At 40.9% G+C, this 18,992-nt stretch overlaps 1 protein-coding gene across 7 annotated transcripts in view; it reads right to left on the bottom strand.

Moving 5' to 3' along the window:
* LOC148020585 (Metallopeptidase M24 family protein) overlaps window positions 1-18,992 on the bottom strand; it is a 227,019-nt gene that overhangs the window by 201,660 nt on the left and 6,367 nt on the right. For all 7 annotated transcript variants that reach the window (XM_087698371.1, XM_087698370.1, XM_087698367.1 and 4 more), the window contains exons 3-5: window positions 2,929-2,989; window positions 1,850-1,945; window positions 1,492-1,641 (exon numbers count right to left, since the gene is read on the bottom strand). In XM_087698371.1, the coding sequence (XP_087554497.1) occupies window positions 1,492-1,641; window positions 1,850-1,945; window positions 2,929-2,989 (307 nt within the window). The remainder of the gene's footprint in view (window positions 1-1,491; window positions 1,642-1,849; window positions 1,946-2,928; window positions 2,990-18,992) is intronic.

Below are 18,992 nucleotides of genomic sequence, written 5' to 3'. Positions count from 1 at the left end.
CAAACTTTAAGGGTTCAAACTTCAAAGGCCAAATAACTCCTTCAGGTGTTCAACTACAAGTTGAGATACAAAAAAGGAAAACACAATGTTGTAGCAAATTTTAGTAGAATGCCCATGATAAATACGATGTTGTAGCAAACTCCCTTAGTAGGACCCCCATGATAAACAAATTGAGTTTTACTTGGTTCATTGGTGGTCTACTTGAATTATTAAAACAAACACGCCGAGATGATCTTACATATTTCAAAATATAGGAGACCGTTGAAAAAGCAGATCTAGTTTTAGGGGCATCCGACAAAGAACAAATATCAGTGGATGTTCAAGATGGGTTCAGGTGGAAAGCATTTGCTGTACATCATGGTTATTAACTCTACAAGGGTAAAAGGTGTTTCCCGAGAGATCAAGAATTGTGGCATTGAATAATTTATGAGTGTCGTGATACTCCAAGGGGATACTTGGGAGTTAATAAGACACACAACCTTTGCCAAAACAAAGTTTTATTTGTTTGAAATGTATAATGTTATCTTAGACCATGTAGGATCAACAAAGATGAAAGATTAAAGTTTTATTGTTTGAAATGTGTAAGGACATCCTAGACTATGAAGGATCAGGTAAGATGACATGACAAGGAAATATTACTAAGAGGTGTGACGATTCTCATATTATAAAATATAAACGTACAGGGTTTGGGGGACATGACTACTTATATACACATGTGAACACAGTCTAAAGCCAAGCAGTTTACAGGCTTAGGCCGATTAATCTATGGGTGACATGGATGGCATTAGTTAAAATTTGACAAGGTGGTTGTGGATGGCTGGAGGGTGAATCATGACAGCTGTACCCATGTTTTCTCTCTTTAATTCTCTGCTAAATCCTAATTCACCTATCAATTTAGCAAGTGCTTTATTTAGCTTATCCAAAAAAGTCCTTGTAAAAGGTCATTACTGTGCCTACGTGTTTCTGTTGGTGACATCCATGTCCTTGCCATGTGTATTCTGGCAATGTCCATCCAGAGGACTTGGTTCACCTCGGTGTGGCTAAGCCATACAGTAGGTGCATGTAGGTTATACTGTAATGGTGGTGGTGCATCCATTTGGAGCCCCATGTTCCTGCAGCAATGTACTCCTAAGCCTCCTCCAACAAGAAATTGGAATCTCCGTCTATCTCCAGTCATTCCTGTAGTATCTGCATGTACATGACCACCTGGAAAAGAACCCCAACAACCACATAGGTGACAGGTAGCTTCGGTCATATGATCTCTTTTGGTACTGATGGTTTTCTGTGTATCATCCTGGCCATTATCATATCTAGAACAAGAATATAGGCCAAGTAACTCTTGAATTTAATTACTTCACCAGGTAAACAGTCATTCCTTGTTTCAAAATCAAGTGTGCTGCTAAAACAAGTAGAGCTTTGGTAGTTAAGTGAGGGAGGAGAAATCTACTCATATATTATGAGCATTAAATTAAGACTTGGCATCATTTAAACCTCAAAAGATGCTGGTTTTGAGTAACTCCCACTGTCTGTGTTCAAACCGTACAACAAGTAAAGAGTAGGACCCTTCTCTCCTTCAGCAAACTGCCAAAGAGTTTCTTGCAACTCATCAACAAAGCAGACAGCATCCACTTTATAAAGATCCTACAAAGAAACAGATAAATCATAGAGTGCAGTCTGTCAATACACGAGACAAAATAGTAGAAAGCAATACTTACAATGAATATCAATATTAACTAAACAGGTTGAGGTATGTGCACAACAAAAATTATTGTGCTATTACTCTGAATAAGGAAATTAAGCTTTCAATCTTTCCCATATGTTACACAAGTTATTAAGCAGCAGTACTTACTCTGAAATGGGCAGGAGGATGTATCTTTCCAAGCCAGACAGCATAATCCGCTGGTAATCGTGGAATGAACAAATATGTTCGACCTGTTGCAACATCCTGAATCGTACAGATTGGTAGTTGTGCCAATGAAATAAAGGTTATCATTATAATGCAGTTTGCAACATGATGCTTGGTAAAGCTTTAGTTCCCTCAAAAACTTTGTGAATAGCTTAGTAATAGCATCATCTATGCACATCGACCTAATAACATGAGCAAGTACATTACGGGAACCCACCATACCCAGTCTAGGGTGATATAACCAAATAAAGGGATGCTTGGGTAATGAAATACCTAACATAACTTGTAACCTTCCAAAAAGAATGTTCCAGTTGGTTGGACAAACATATCTACATAGTGAAGTCAAGATAGGGCCTTATGCCCACAAAGAACAAGAATGTTTTGTGCCCCATCAAGGACAAAAATTATTTAGATCAACCAAGATCAATCCTTTTATGTGAAAGAGATATTGTGAAAAGGGGGACAATGCTTCATACATCTGGCAACCTTCATAACTGCCCACTGACAACTACAAGTTTCTTTTCAACTCATGTTATTTTCCTATGAAAAGACACATTCTCAAGAAAATGCTGGTTAATGAAAGCCTGACAACACCATAATAACCAATTTGGAGACTGGTATAATCTGGTACATTCAAAATGCGATGAAAAGAAAACTTTCCAAAGTCTAGCTCCATTTGAAGTTTTTGAACCACCAAAAAACTTGATGAGCATTCCAGTAATTTTTGAAGTCATAGGACCTTAGGACCTTTTCAAGCCTTAATTCCCCTCACCATCAACTTCAGAATTATGTCTAAATGTCTGTCAGATAACTGAACAATGCATATCATCCACTAAATTTGAAAAAGGTTCAAACAATGATCTATGGTCTTGCGAATGTGACTAATTGTTCTGCCAAAGGGATCAGTCAATGAAATTTGGCCAAATAATATTACCTACTGAAAGCATGCACGGAAGAGAATATATTATCCACTAAAAGCATGCATGGAAGAGAGTATATTTGACCAGAAAGGCTTCACTTACAAGAGCACCAAAGAAGCCTGGCTCTTTCACTCCAAATAAATAAGCAAAGTAGCTTTCCTGTCTGCTCATCAAAAGACAGGAACTACTCACAAAGGCTGAATTTTACTGAATGAAATTTCAGATCAGTCCTACTCTCTAACAACAAAACTCCTGGGGTTAAATCTCAATTAAGATTCCATTCTACCAAAATTCTCCTCAAAATTAACTATTTAACTTTGTCAAAGCACTACTGATCACTCATCACATGATGGGAACAATATGAGAGAGCTAGATAGCTAACACAACAAAAAAGAATAGTTGTGAAATCTTTGCAGTCCTAATGCACAACTCAACAGAAGATAAGAGAACCCAAGAAAAGCACTTTTAACTATTTAACTTTGTCAAAGCACTACTGATCACTCATTATGTAATGGAAACAACACACGAGAGCTCAGAGCTAGGTAGCTAATGCAACAAACAAGAATAATTGTTCACTCTCTGCAATCCAAAATTCTAATGCACAACTCTACAAAAGATAAGAGAACCCAACAAAAGCAGAAGAGATCCTCAAATATTTATTACAGCAGTTTAATAGAAATCTGTACATGTATGGGCTCTAAGAGCCCAAGCATGAACCAACACTTTGAATCCAAGAACTCCAGCTCGCCTCAATCTCACATTCCCTCCAGCATGTGGGCAAGACTGCTCCTTGCAACTTGGCACAGATAGAAGCAGAAGAAGGGGCATTTGCTTATCTGCACCAAAATGATCACCACTATGTGTGCTGCAGTTCGCCAGCAGTCCCATTTTATCCACTTCTGGAAAAACATGCAGCCCACACAAAAGATACCAGCCCAACACGTCTTTTCTCATGTCAAAAACTGCCAACTCATTATTTTGCCATGTCATGAAATAATTAGTGTTTGACATTTTTCCTTTTCGCCTGGTGCAATCAGCTGTCACTCTAATTCAGAAAGCAACCTGCTGCCATCGACCTGCCACCCACAACCATCAAGTCATGATCTGCTGCCCACAACCCTGCACATCATAAGTTGCCATTGTTGGGAATAAAGGGCCATCGTACCTTTTATATGTGCACGGGTGTGAACACACCCTTAGCACATTTGTACTTTCATATATATCTATCTAAAACCTAAAGAGGTACACACAACAAATTGTACCCAAGAACATCGTGCATCTCTCTCTCTGACTCCCAAGATGATAGTAGTTTAGAGCCGTTTCATTGCAAGTGACAACAATCGAAGACCCTTCTGGTGCAGATGATAGCATATAGGAGGGAATATTAGCCTTTTTGGTTGTTTTTTCTTTTTTGCAAATAAAGTGTGGCTAATTATGCTACTTCAGAAAAAACCTAATACAAAGAAGTGTTCATGCTCAACAAACTAGCAAGAGCTAATGCATAGTCACAGATATATCAAGTATACAAGCCTCTCAGGGTGGTCCAGGGGGGATGAGGGCAAAAAGCCATGGAGGGGGGGGGTGTATCACCATCTCGGGCTGCATGCCTGCATCATGAAAAACAGGTCCTGGCCGCCCCAAGTTGTTGGGAATAAAGGCCCTCGTGCCTTTAACTATGCTCGGGTGTGAACACACCCTTAGCACTTGTACTTACACATATATATCTATCTAAAAACCTAGAGGTACACACTCGTCATTGTACCTAAAAACGTGCACACACTCTGCTTTGCTCTCTCTCTCACTCTATCTCTCCGCGCCTAAGGAACACCTGTTGTCTCGATCGCGCCGGACCCGTCACTACAAACTGGTATTAGAGCTGGCAAGAGACAGCTCAGGTGTTGCAGGAGTCCTAGGTGGACACAACGAGCAGGAGTTGTCACAGTTGAGCAGTTGGTTGTGGCAAGCAGGCTCGTGAGCAAAGGATACAATCCACTGGTGCAAAAGTGAGAAGGGCAACAGCAATCACGACGTGCCAAGCGATTGGTCAGGTACAGGGGTAATGGATGTCAGACGCACGGACGACTGTAGGCATGGCAGAGTGAAGTTGAAGGCACGGACCAGCGAGGCCCACGGGCTCACCGACGGCGGCAGACAGCTGTTAGTTGCAGCAGACGGCAAACGAAGCTAGTAATGGCTGCGCAACGGGACCTGGAGCAGGGAGTGACGACCACACAACAGGACTAGAGTCGAGCTGCATGGCGTTGACGATACACGTGGCGGCACAGTCGAGCGGGTTAACAGACCCATCATAATTTTCCTTCAAAATCTTTTTTTTTTTTTGAAACTCCCTTTGCCCCCCCTTTTCCGTTACCAAGCGTTCACACCTACAAGCACAGAAGGCAAATTTGTGTCTTGAAATTTGGGGGTTTTCTCAAATTTGGTGCTTGACACACATTGCAGTGATCTCTGAACCAAAATTGCAGACATTGAATGCACAGGCCCTCGAAATTTTTTGGGGATTCTCAAATGCAAGTGAAATTTTTGCTTGGATGAGTCAATTTCACTGAAATCTGTGCAATCTTGGCACGAAAATTTGGGCTTCTCCCGAATTTGGGGATTGTGATGCACGACAAGACAATTTGTCTCAGAAATTGCAGGAATTTTGTGACATCTTGCCTCTGACATTTGGGGCTTTTCATGTACATGCACAAATTGGGCTGAAATTTACCCAATTTCTCGACATAGATGCACATTGGACCCCATGCAATTTGGGGCTTTTGCAGTTTGGGCAAAACCTGTGCAGCATTTGGTCACTTTATATACATGCAGGTTCAATTCCATGCAATTTGGACATCAACACTGGGTAAAATTTGGGAGTTTTGCTGAAATTGCTCTATTTTGGCAAAATTGGCCTGTTCTATGCATGACAGAGAAAATGCAGATGTGTGTTTGATGCTTTGAGCACTAAATTTTGGGGCTTTTGACCGTGTGTGTCAAATTTTATGCCCATTGGTACATGTACAACAGAAATTGCAGCTAAAATTTAGGGATTTCTCATGTAATGTGATGTATATGCCCTTGGAACAGCTGTAATCAGTTGTGGAATGTTGTAGCATATGGTTTGGTGCTTCTGAAAATTTAATTACAGATCTGAAATCTGTGCTTCTACGTGATCATTTATTGTTGGTTGGTACTTGTTTGTACCTTGGTCACTTGGGTGACAGTTTGGGCCTGCATTTGCTGATTTTTTTGTCACATTTGGGCTGAAAATCATGGGTGGCAGCAGTGACAGCAGTAATCTCATGCACATAAAGAAGCTTGAAGGAGCACATAACTTTCCAGTTTGGCAAAAGTAGTGCTACAATATCCTGTTCCATAAGAAGCAGGCAAAGCCGATCAAACACAAGGGACAAAGCCCGTAGATATGGAACAGGACGATTGGGATGAGTTAAATGAGCTTGCACGCTCAACCATCGAGCTATCGATTTCTGATGCCTTGCTGTTTAACATTGAAGGTTTGGATTCTGCATATGCTATATGGACTCGATTGGAACAACTGTATGCACAGATGGAACAGGACAATTGGGATGAGTTAAATGAGCTTGCACGCTCAACCATCGAGCTATCGATTTCTGATGCCTTGCTGTTTAACATTGAAGGTTTGGATTCTGCATATGCTATATGGACTTGATTGGAACAACTGTATGCACAGAAGAGTGCTGCAAGCAAAGTGTACTTACACATTTGGGCTGAAAATCATGGCTGGCAGTAGTGACAGCACTAATCTCATGCACATAAAGAAGCTTGAAGGAGCACATAACTTTGCAGTCTGGCAAAAGCAGTGCTATAATATCCTGTTGCAGAAGAAGCAAGCAAGGCCGATTAAGACCAAAGGGGCAAAGCGCACAAATATGGAACAGGAAGACTGGGATGAGTTAAATGAGCTTGTATGCTCAACCATTGAGCCATCGATTTCTGATGCCTTGCTATTTAACATTGAAGGTTTGGATTCTGCCTTTGCTATTTGGACTCGACTAGAAGAGTTGTATGCCCAGAAGAGTGCCACAACCAAAGTTTATTGGTTGAAAAAGCTTATGGATTTGCATATTAAAGAGGGTACAGCAATGTCTACTCACTTGAGTGAGTTTAACTCCATTTTCAGCCAGCTGGATGCCTTGAATTTCATGATTGATGAAGAATTTAAGGCTGCGTTCTTGCTTTGCACTCTACCAGAGAGTTGGGATACATTCAGGACTGCTATGAGCAATTCTAATGCAATATTTTTGTATGCTGATATAGAGAGTGCTCTACTCATGGAAGAAATGAATCGGTAGAACAATGTAACCAGTAAGTCTTCTAGTGCTTTGCATACTAGGGGTAGATCACAACAAAAAGGCAAATCTGATAGCAAGGGACACAGTAAATCAGGTGGAAGGATGCTGAATGCCATCATTGTGGCAAGAAGGGTCACTTTAAACATGACTGCTACAAATAGAAGAAAGAGAAAGGAAAGGACAAGAAGAAAGATGATAGCAAGGAAGAGAAAAAAGAGAGTCAGCCTAAGAAGAGCAATGTCAAAATTGAAGAGGTGAATGTAGTCACTCATGACAGTGATAATGGGAATGACATACTCTTTGTCTCTTCACACTTTCATACACATACTTTAGTTGCAGATACAGATGATAACATGCAAACTTGGATTCTAGATTCAGGTGTTTCCTTTCATGTCACTCCTCATCGTGAGTGGTTTTCTGACTATACAGGGGGTCGACATGGTATTGTCCATCTTGGGGACAACTATGCATGTGACACTGCAAGTATTTGCAGTGTGCAATTGCAGTTTCAGTATGATTCTGCCTTCACACTTCAACATGTACGGCATGTAACTCAGCTCAAGAAGAGCTTGATTAGCACAAGGCAGCTAGATGACGATGGATTTTATACCACCTTTGGTGATGGAAAATGGAAGATCTGTAACGGATCTAGAGTGATTGCTAGAGGTTGTAAAAGTGATACCTTGTATCCTCTCCATGTATCTAGTGTGCGTAACCATGTTGTTGCCGTGATTGAGCAGCCAAGTGTTTCTTTGTGGCATGGCCGACTGGGACACATGAGTTAAACTTGAATGAAAGTGCTTTCTCATCTGGGTTATTTGCGTTGTCTTCGTTATGCTGATTTTGAGCATTGTGATCATTGTGTTTATGGTAAACATGCACAGACGCCTCATAAAAAATCTCTCTCGTTGAAATCTTCTCCTCTAGAGTTAGTACATTCCGATGTATGTTAGATGCCAGGGTTATCTTTAGGGGGAGAGAAATACTTTGTCACCTTTGTCGATGATGCTACACGGAAGGTATGGATTTACGCTATTTGTAGCAAGGACAAAGTGCTCGACAAGTTTCAAAATTTCTTGGCATTGGTTGAAAATCAAACTGATAAGACACTTAAGTGTATTCGCTCTGACAATGGTGGAAAATATGTGTCCAAGGCCTTTCAAGTATTTTATAACAACAAAGGGATAGAGAAGGAGCTCACTGTCCCTCATAATCCACCACAAAATGGAGTTGCCAAGCGTATGAATCGGACTATACAGGATAAAATCCGCACTATGTTGTCTCATGCTGCATTATCCCATGGCTTTTGGACAGAGGTTGTTATGACAGCTATTCACTTGATTAATCGATCATCGAACAGGTCTTTGGGGTGAGGAATCCCTCAAGAAGCATGGTCGGGCAAGCCACCTTCATATGCTCACCTGAAAGTGTTTGGCTATGAGGCTTTTGTGCATATTCGTAAAGAAGAACACAACAAACTTGAGCCTAAGTCCTGTAAATGCATTTTCCTAGGATATGGTGACGAAGGTGAAATAGAGTATAGATTATGGGATCCCGAGAAAAGGAAAATAGTACGCAACAATGATGTTATCTTCCGAGAAGATCGCATGCATAAACAGCCAGAAAAGACTGAGGAGGTCCGTAGGGTTGTATTCCGGGAAGAAATACATTTTGGACAACAAAATGTGCCTGCTGTATAGCAGCAAATACCTGCTGTAAATAAACCTGTAAATGCACAACATAATGCTGGAAATGATCAGCCAGCCATTGCCCATAATGATGAGCCACTGGATGTGCAGAAACAGCTAGGACAGCAAGCTGTTAATGTTGATTTGAAGGCTGAAATGCCAGGACAGCAAGCTGAAAATTAAAATTTGCAAGCTCAACAGCCAGCAAACAATGATCATTCGGTTAGGAGATCATTTAGAGCTACTAGACAACCTAATAGATTTGTTCCTGGTGCAAACAATGTGGCTGATTATGTCATGTTGACAGGCTGTGGTGAACCGTCTTGCTTCAAGGAAGTAATGGACAGACAGGATAGCAACAAATGGTATAAAGCCATGGTGTCAGAGATGGAATCTCTTGAGAAAAATGGCACTTGGGATTTGGTGCAGTTGCCTAAAAGGGTAGAAAACCCTTCCATGCAAATGGGTTTACAAGATGAAGGTTACTTTTGGTTCCTCGCCAAAGTACAAAGCAAAATTGGTTACGAAGGAGTACAAGCAGAAACATGGAGTTAGACTTTGATGAGATCTTCTCTTCTATAGTCAAGATGACTACATTGAGAACCATTTTGGGCTTGGTTGCAGCTGAAGATATGGAGCTCATACAGATGGATGTAAAGACTGCATTTTTACATGGTGATCTGCATGAAGACATATATATGCAGCAGCCTGAAGGGTTTGTGGTAAAAGGGAAAGAGAAGATAGTATGTAAACTCAAAAGGAGTTTGTATGGACTGAAACAAGCACCAAGAGAACGGTATCATAAGTTTGATACATTTATGCAATCTCAAGGTTTTCATAGAAGTCAAGTGGATCACTGCTTGTACACCAAGAAGGCAGCAAATGGCAGCCTGATTATCTTGGTTTTGTATGTTGATGACATGCTGATTGCTAGCAGGGATACTCATGCCTTGGACTCATTGAAGTAAAGTCTTCATGGCAGCTTTGACATGAAGGATCTTAGTGATGCAAATCACATTCTTCGCACGCGAATACTCAGAGATAGGTCAAAATGATTACTCTATCTATCTCAGCAGGAGTATCTCTCCAAGGTTTTGCAACGTTTCAATATGGAGGGGGGGAAACAATTGGGGTTCCATTGCCTCCATACGTGAAACTCAGTGCAAAGGACAGCCCTATATCTGATGATGAGAAGGCTGAAATGGCCAAGATACCATATGCTTCAGCTGTTGGCAGTTTGATGTATGCTATGGTTGCCACATGTCCTGACATTGCCTTTGCAGTGAGAGTGGTTAGCAGATACATGGCAAACCCTAGTAAAAAGGATTGGGAAGCAATGAAAGGTATTATGAGATACCTCAAAGGCACAAGGAATTTGTGCATCTGCTTTGGAAAGCAGAAGGCATGTGTCATTGGATTTATAGATGCAGCCTATGCAGGTCATACGGACTGCAGAAAGTCCACTTTTGGATATGTGTTTACCTTCACAGGAGGAGCAGTCTCTTGGATCTCCAGGCTACAAAAGTGTGTTGCATTGTCTACTACATAGGCAAAGTATGTGGCTGCCACTGAGGCATGCAAGGAGACTTTATGGCTTTCATGTCTAGTGGAGAGCTTGGCATTACAGAGTTACCTGTTCTCCATTGTAATAGTCAAAGTGCTTGTCAGCAAGAGATGTACTTCATAGAGATGTACTTGACAGCAAGAGCATTGAGCTTGTCAAAGTGCATACATATGATAATCCTGCAGATCTTCTTACGAAGAGAAGGGTCTTCCAACAGAGCGGTTTGCTCATTGCCGACAGATAATGGGAGTTGGATAGGTATATGTATTTTAGCTTTGTACATAACTAGACTTAGCTAATTCTTTTCTCCTCTTAAGGCACATTGCCTTTAGGTGGGAGGTTGTTGGGAATAAAGGGCCATCATGCCTTTTATATGTGCACAGGTGTGAATACACCCTTAGCACATTTGTACACTCATATATATCTATCTAAAACCTAAAGATGTACACACAACAAATTGTACCCAAGAACATCGTGCATCTCTCTCTAGCTTTCACTCTCTACTCTTGCTCACATTTTGCTCTCTACCTTACATTTTCATCGCCGGACATTGCATCACCACTGTGCATCGCTCACTTCAGTCATTGCCATGACCTATCTCGCCTTCCACATGGCTGTCCTGCCACATCATGTACCCCTACCTGTCCCATCGCTTGTCCCATGTATGAGCACGTGTGTAGGCAATGCCCAAGTGCATTACAAAGAGGTGTGGCACGAGTGGAATAGAAGGCATTGGGGAGACTAAGGGACAAGCTTAGCAAGCAGAAAGAGGATAAAATAGTGATGACAAAAAGGTAAGAGTAGTTACTAGAGGAGTAAGATGGCCGTAAGGGGAGAGAGGCTTGTGTTGTGACGTAGAGGACACCTTGTCTCAATAGGAAAGTAGAGGTCTCAAGATCAGCCTTCACTACAAGGTATTTGTCAAAGAACGCATCTCGACTGCTGACAAACAGTCCATTGTTGAAAAATGATAGCCAGCTATGGAGGAGAGAAAAGAGAGACAATGAGAGTGTACTGAAGCAAAAGAGTAGAGTATATTTGCTGAACTGAAAGAATGAGAATGGAAAGATACAAGATAGGTCTAAGATAGACCTAGCTCTAACTCAACTAGAGTTAATTGACTCCAACTCTAACCCTAAGAGTGGTGACACAACTTATAACTTTAGTTGTGTTCGTACTACTAACAAAAAAAAACTAAAGACAAAAAATTTGGACACTGCCCATAGAATTGGCAAATTCTAGTAACCCCTTGCAATGACAACATGGTAAAGTACAAGAATGATCAATCACCAAAGGGTAGCAAGTTTAAGGACTTGCAAAAAGCCTCGAACTTCTCACGAGGTAGTGCCTTGATGAAAACGTCTGCAACATTTTCATGTGTAGAAACATACATTAAGATAATCTCTCCTGCATAGCATCTCTCTCTGACATAATGGTAATGCACATCAATATGTTTCATGCGAGCATGAAACACAGGATTTTGTGCCACTGCAATAAAACTCTAACTATCAGAAAGAATGGGTATAGGACCCTCGAATGGTAAATGTAGATCAACCAACAATCTGTGCAACCATACACATTCCACTGTTGCCGTGAAGGCTACCCTGTACTCAATCTCACAATACAAAGTAGCCATTGTAGACTAATGTATATCTTGCTGAGCTTCGTCCAAGCAAGTAGGCTCATCATCATCCAACAGTGAGCTCATAAATACATGCTCATCACAATCATCTACTTCTGAAAAATCAACCAAATGGGCTCCCCCTACATCATGTGCTGCATGTCTAGCAGCCCTTCTAGTGCGTTGAGCTAAATGAGCATCCATTTTACTCTTCTCGAGAGTTTGTAACAGCCATCTCGTGATTGTTTCTGTTGCATTTACAACAGCCCTTTCATGTTGTACTGCATGTGCCAAACCATCATCAATACCCTATTGTTCACGTGCATATGGTGCAGCAACAGCTTGCTGTATTATGTCTATCCAGCTATTTACAATAGGCACGGACTCCAAAGAATGTGGCAAAAGACCCTCAAAGATATCACCAATGCCATGGGTGGTTGGCATTTGAAACTGATCACGTGAAAAAGCAGCATTTTCAGCGAATGTGACATCTCTGCTAACAAAAAATTTATTTGTGCATTGGTCATACAAGCGATTGCCCTTGCTTCTTTTTTAACTGTAGCTAGTAAATACGCATTTTATAGCCTTGTCATCAAGCTTCCCACGAAGCTCTTTCGAAACATGTGCATAGAGGCTATGCAACCAAACACCCAAAAGTAGTCAACCTTGGGTTTCTTGCCATGCCAAGCTTCAAACGGGGTGATCCTCTTTAGGGCCTTAGTGGGTGCACGATTCAACATCTGATTTCCACACTGAAGGCCTTCTAACCAAAATTTAAGAGGGGGCCCCTTGCTTTTAAGCATACAACAAGTCATCTCCGTAAGAGTGTGATTCTTCCTTTCAGCCATAGTAACAATGGAACGGGAACGGAAACGAGAATGCGAACGCGAACGCGGATTCTAAGGGAACGGGAAGGTAAGGGGAACGACTTGTACTATATATATGATTTATATATTTTAAACTATTCTTTTATATATTTCATAAAAGCTCTTTGAAAAACACATGCACAATTTGCAAAACATGATAGTCTTTTTCATAGATGAAAGGATGGTTACATTGAAATGGCACATAATGTAATAAACCAGTTCTCACAGCAAATCAAATAATTGAAAATTCACAAAATACACCATTCTTGCAAAGAAATACAAGAAATACACCATGTTTGCAAGGTAGCCATAGCCAAGGTAGCTAAGCTCGAAATAATACTGCCATGGAAGGCTGAGAATCAAAGATGTAAGCTGCAACATTAATACTCACCTCATGTCAAGACATGGTATGCACCCCATATCTTAGTGGCTAAGAGCATGCACCCTCTTAGTTGGTGGGAGGAAAGAACCTCAAAACATATATTGTTTGAAAATGGCAAAAAAATCCCTCACAAGTTACATCTCCACCTTTTATTCTTAACCCTAGCCTACTCTAGACTAAGATGACACATACTTCATTACAAGCCATCCCGGCCTAAAAGAGCTTTGTCCTCAAAGCTGAATTGGGAACAAATTACAAGGACGATTACAAAGATAGCTTGAAGCATTTGGAATCATACTGAAATAAAGCTCCATGTTGATAAAGATCAGAAAAATTGATGAAGATGGACCACATAAATGGAACAGGCTGTTGTAAACTGTCTAAACAGGCTGTAGTACAAAATGGGCCATATCTTGAGCTAGAAGTGGCCGATTTCCATGTGCAAGATACAAAAATGTAGAGGACAACATGTAGTATCCAGCCATGCCTTCAAAATCAAATTTTGAAGCCAATAAGACAATTTACTTTCTCACAGAAATTTAATACAGCAAGCTATTTACTGCTCTATTTATGAACTGTCCTCTTGTTGAAGCCATGGAAATTTTTCCAAATATGATACTTGTTGCCATGAAGACTCTTCGATAGGCAAACCATGAAGCTTGAAAATGCATTCCATGAATTGTTGAGCCACTTGCTTTGCTGTAAATTGGGCCTTAGTAGGGATGAAATGGGCTGATTTAGTCAACTGATTAACTACTATATAAATGCTATTCCACCCATACTTAGTTGTAGGCAATCCCACAATAAAATCCATAGAAATATCAGTCTACTTGCCTTGAGAAATAGGAAGTGGCTGAAGTAAGCCACCGGGCAGAAGAGAAAAACCTTTATTTTGTTGACACGGAAAACATTGCATTACATAATCCTTAACATCCCGCCAAATGCCCTTCCGATAGAAGCTCTTATGAATGTTGTCAAATGTTTTGAACAGCCCATGATGACCCACTAAAGGTGAAGAATACATCTCATATTAAATACGGTCTTTGAAAGAGGAATGTGGTATCAAGTAGACTCCACCATGATACCATAAAAGATCGTTGTGCCAATTAAAATTGGGATACCCTTCTCCTTTTCCTTGCTAAAATTCCTCATCATCTTTGATGCTCACTCATCAAGCAAACATTCTTCTTGGATGTCATGAATCCAATCCTTATGTATGACTGAAAGTGAAGATAAAGAACATGCCCACATACGTGATAAAGCATCCGCCACAACATTATCTTTTTCACCCATGTAGGATATTTCAAAATCATAGCTTTGAAAAGTAGCTAACCACCTCCTTTGTTTAGGGGATAAATTTGTGTTGGGAAAGGAAGTATTTCAGCACACAATAATCGCTCTTTACCTTAAAATGACTACCATATATATAGTGATGCCACTTTTTGATAGCATGCAAAATTGCCAACATCTCTTGTTCATAGACATGTAGTTGACGTCCCTTGTCATCAAGCTTGCGACTTTCATAGGCTATAACTCCATGGTCTTGATACAAAACAGCCCCAACTCCTCATCCACTAGCATCCGCATATATAATGAATTCCTTAGAGAAATCCGAGCATACAAGAATGGGTGCTGAAACTAATAGAGATTTCAGCACATTGAAACTCTTGTCGGCTATGGAGTCCCAAAAGAAAGCTTCTTTCTTCAGTCTCTCGGTCAAAGGAGCCGCCACATGAGCATAATTTTTTATAAACCTCCTATAGAATAAAGATAATCCAAGGAAACCGCCCAAGGAAGTAGAATTCATAGGAGTAGGCCACTCTCTGACACATTTCACCTTGTTAGGATCCACACGAATGCCTTTCTCTCCCACAATGTGACCCAAGTATTCCACTTCATCTTTCATGAAGGAACACTTTGACATTTTGGCAAGGAGTGTATGTCTTCTTAATGTATATCAGACCTCTCAAACATGCATTAAATGCTCAACCTTAAATTTACTATTAATGAGGATATCATCAAAAAATACAAGGACTGTTTTGAACAAGAAAGGTTGCAATATCTTATTCATAAGTGCTTGAAAAGTAGCAGGCGCATTCGAAAGCCCAAATGGCATAACCAAGAAGTGATATAACTCTCTTTCAATCCTAAAGGTTGGTTTATATTCATCCCCTTCCTTTATTCCAATTTGATGATAACTCAAACGAAGATCAACCTTGGTGAAGACCTTTGCATCTTTGAGCTCATCCAAGAGGTCATCAATGCGAGGAATCGGGTATCTATTTTTCACCGTGGACTTGTTAAGCTCCCTATAATCAATGCACATTCGAAAAGATCCATCTTTTTTCTTTACCAAGAGAACAGGAGAGGCAAACGGAGATTGACTTGGCTGAATTAAACCCATTTGCAGCAACTCTTTAACTTGTCTTTCCACCTCTTCCCTTTCAAACTTTGACTAGCGATAGGGAGGTTTGTTGATGGGTTTTGTGTTGGGTAGCAAGTCAATAGGGTGGTCTACCTCTCTCTTTGGAGGCAAAGATGATAGTTGCTGAAATAAATCTTTGTATTCTTCCAATAGCTCTTCCAGTCTTGGATCCTTTTGCTTTGAAGAAGATGATGGCTTATTTGGTGACTGCTCTTCATTTACTTTCCCAACCAAAAGAGTGAATATGCATGACCGTGCATTGATTTCTTTACGCATCTTCTTCCTAGAGATGAGTTCCATTTGCTTTTGACCAATGCCCTTCAATATCATAGGCTGTCCATTCCATTGGAATTCCATCAGCATATTTTGCAAAACCAAAGAAAATTTTCCAATGGTTTTCAACCAATCACAGTCAATGACAATATCTATGGGACCCATTTTCAAAGTGATCAAGTCCACTTTCATAACACATGAAGGAGATAGGGTAATAGGAGTGTGTATGCATACTTCATTACTTGATTCATAAGCTCCATTAGCAACTTGAATCTTCAACAGCACTTGCATTTGTTGAGAAAGCAATCTCAACCCATGCAAAGATTTGGTATTAATGAAGCTATGGGTGTTGCCTGTATCAATCAAAAGATGAATTTTTCTGCCATTGATCGGCCCTTCAAGTCTAAGGGTGTTTTCTCCTTTACAACCGGTCCAAGCATCATGAGAAATTGCACATAAAGAACCACCCGGATCAAAAGGAAAACTGTCCACAATATCATAAAATTCATCATTATTTCCTTCATCTTCGTTATGCATTTCTTCAACCATAGGGTTTGCTTCTACCTGAAATACATTCCCCTCTTCACTTTCATCCTCATCCGGCTCATCGATGATGACAAAGTTAAGCTTGCTATTTTTGGATTTGCATTTCAACCTATGGTCTTGTGTCCATTTTTCTCCACACTTGAAGCATAACCCTTTTGCCCTCATGTCTCTAATTTGTTCATTTGAAAGAACTTTGATGTAAGTGCTGTTCTGAAATCCCTTTTGTGCATTTTCAGCCCTTGCAAAGCTCCGTTTTGCTTCAGCCATTGGTCTATAACCATTTCCTCCACTTGGTTTTGATCCATAGACCATTAGATATGTAGGCAACTTGCTGTAATTACTGTTGTAGTTACTAGTTCCCTTGCTTTCTTGCCTATAAACATCCCTTTACTGGCTGAAATGTGCACCAACCTTTAAAGGCTGATTAGGTAATGAATAAACTGCACTTTTTGGCTGAACTCCCATTGAATCTCTTCTATATTTCTGCCCATACCTTTCAGCATATAAAATGGCTTCATGAATTGTCTTGGGCTGCATTGCACCTACTTTCAAAGAGAGGGCTGAATCTAGACCAAAGATATATTTGTTTAATTTAGCCAAATCATCAATCCCTTCAATGTACATAGAAAGATTAAGGAACATGTTAGAGTAATCACGAACGGACATGCCCCTTTGTTGAAGACCATACCATCTTCCTGTTACCCACATTCTCTCATCCTCCTGTTACCGTCTAGCACCCACATTGATGCGTAGAGCTGTGTATTGGGGATAACTATTGCAGCCTTGTACCTTCAACCATTGCAGTCACATTGTTCCTTCTCTCTCCTAATTCTCTCTTTGTCTCCTCTCCGTGTTCACTTTCCTCCTCCTGTTGCACACTTTGACATGGTACCAGAGCCACACATGGGAGCCCGAGATCTTGAAGAGGAGCGTGCTATCCATGACAAAACTTGCCACGCATCATCCCGATGTGCTGCAAACCTTGCACTTGAACTCAAACAGGGCAGGGTGGCCTGTTTCCAGCAATTTTTTAGGCTGAGTTTACCAAAGCAAATTTGCATCTTGCTCCTAAGCGGGCTCTACCAGGCTGGGCGGCACCATTGCTACACCCGGGCAACATCAAATTGGTTGGGCGACCATTCTATTGGCTGGGTGACACCAAAACAGACCTGCATTTTCTGCAGGCAGTCCCCTAGCACATGTGCTACAAAATCAAGCCCTATCACCTATGTTTTTGTGCAGACAGCCCCGATTACACTCGCTACCGAAATAGGCTCTGCATTGCCTGCATTTTCAGCAGGCAACACCCCCCTAGATCTACATTTTGCTGCTAGGCGGTAGCCTTTAAGACTAGGCGGCAACTCTTCTCAGCTAAGCGGCAGTGTTCTCTGTTGGTGGCCTATTATAAATGGACAGCATCCTTTCTCCATTGTGTTTCAAACTGGCTGATCTTTTTTGACCAAGGCGACTTCTTTTTGGTGCGAGGCAGCCTCCATAGTAGGGCAACATCAAGGCATATTTGCGTTTATTGCAAGTACACCATTTCCGAGCCCTCCTAGTATATAATCACCCCCTAGATTGGCTGCAATTACAGGTTGAAGACCTATTTTCCTTTACATTTATTGCTCCCTTTCTCTACTCATCATTGTGTGTTCCCTTTGGCATTAGATACTCCCCATCTACCTTGTCCTAGTCAATCTTCTTCCGTACCGTGGCCTGATGGACCCCGTTTATCTTGAGGACACCTCTTATAGGTCACCTTTATTCCAGTGGCAACATCTTTTGTTTTCTTGCAAGTACTTTATTTAAGGACATCTATAGCCGACATGTATGATATGGGGAATCATGTGGTTCAGGATCAAAACTCAAACACAGAGATAAACATAGAGAGAAGAAACTCTGAAATGAATGAATGTTGTAAATGAATGTAAGAGTGTACAGAATGCCCAAAGGCAGAGCAATGCAGTGTCAAAGAGTGACATCGACTGAAGATGAATCCCAAGTGTAGTAACCACCAGTCGAAGATGAGAGAGTGTTGAGACAGAGAACTGTCAGGCGACAACAAGACAGGTGTGTGCTGATGTAGACGGCCTACTAGAGAGCAAAAAAGCAGGTATTGCAACAATCGCCCGGTAGGAGCGATGGCAACAACGTATCACCTAGCACCAAATGCTGAAAATGCAAGCTAATCAAATGCTATGATGATGTAGCAAATGGAGATCTCCTGTCATGAGGACATGTATTTTTGAAACCTTACTTAACATGTGGATTAATTTTTAATCACATGATTAAGTAAATGATGCACATGTGAGGTGCAACTGGAGTTAAAGTAAATTTACGAGCCCGGGACCCGAAGAAATCACAAGATGTCAAAGGCAAAAGTTACTATAAGTTATGCCCCACAAGTACTTGGTGGTATCTGGTGCCAGTTGTTGGCCTAGGTCATTCATTTGGCCATAAGTGTCAG

The sequence above is a fragment of the Lygodium microphyllum genome, chromosome 18 (assembly GCF_053477565.2).
Source record: "Lygodium microphyllum isolate KBCC chromosome 18, Lygodium_microphyllum_v1.1.10, whole genome shotgun sequence".
Classification (NCBI taxonomy): domain Eukaryota; kingdom Viridiplantae; phylum Streptophyta; class Polypodiopsida; order Schizaeales; family Lygodiaceae; genus Lygodium; species Lygodium microphyllum.
Note: the sequence above shows the minus strand (reverse complement) of the source record. Positions and strands in the feature narration are given on the sequence as shown.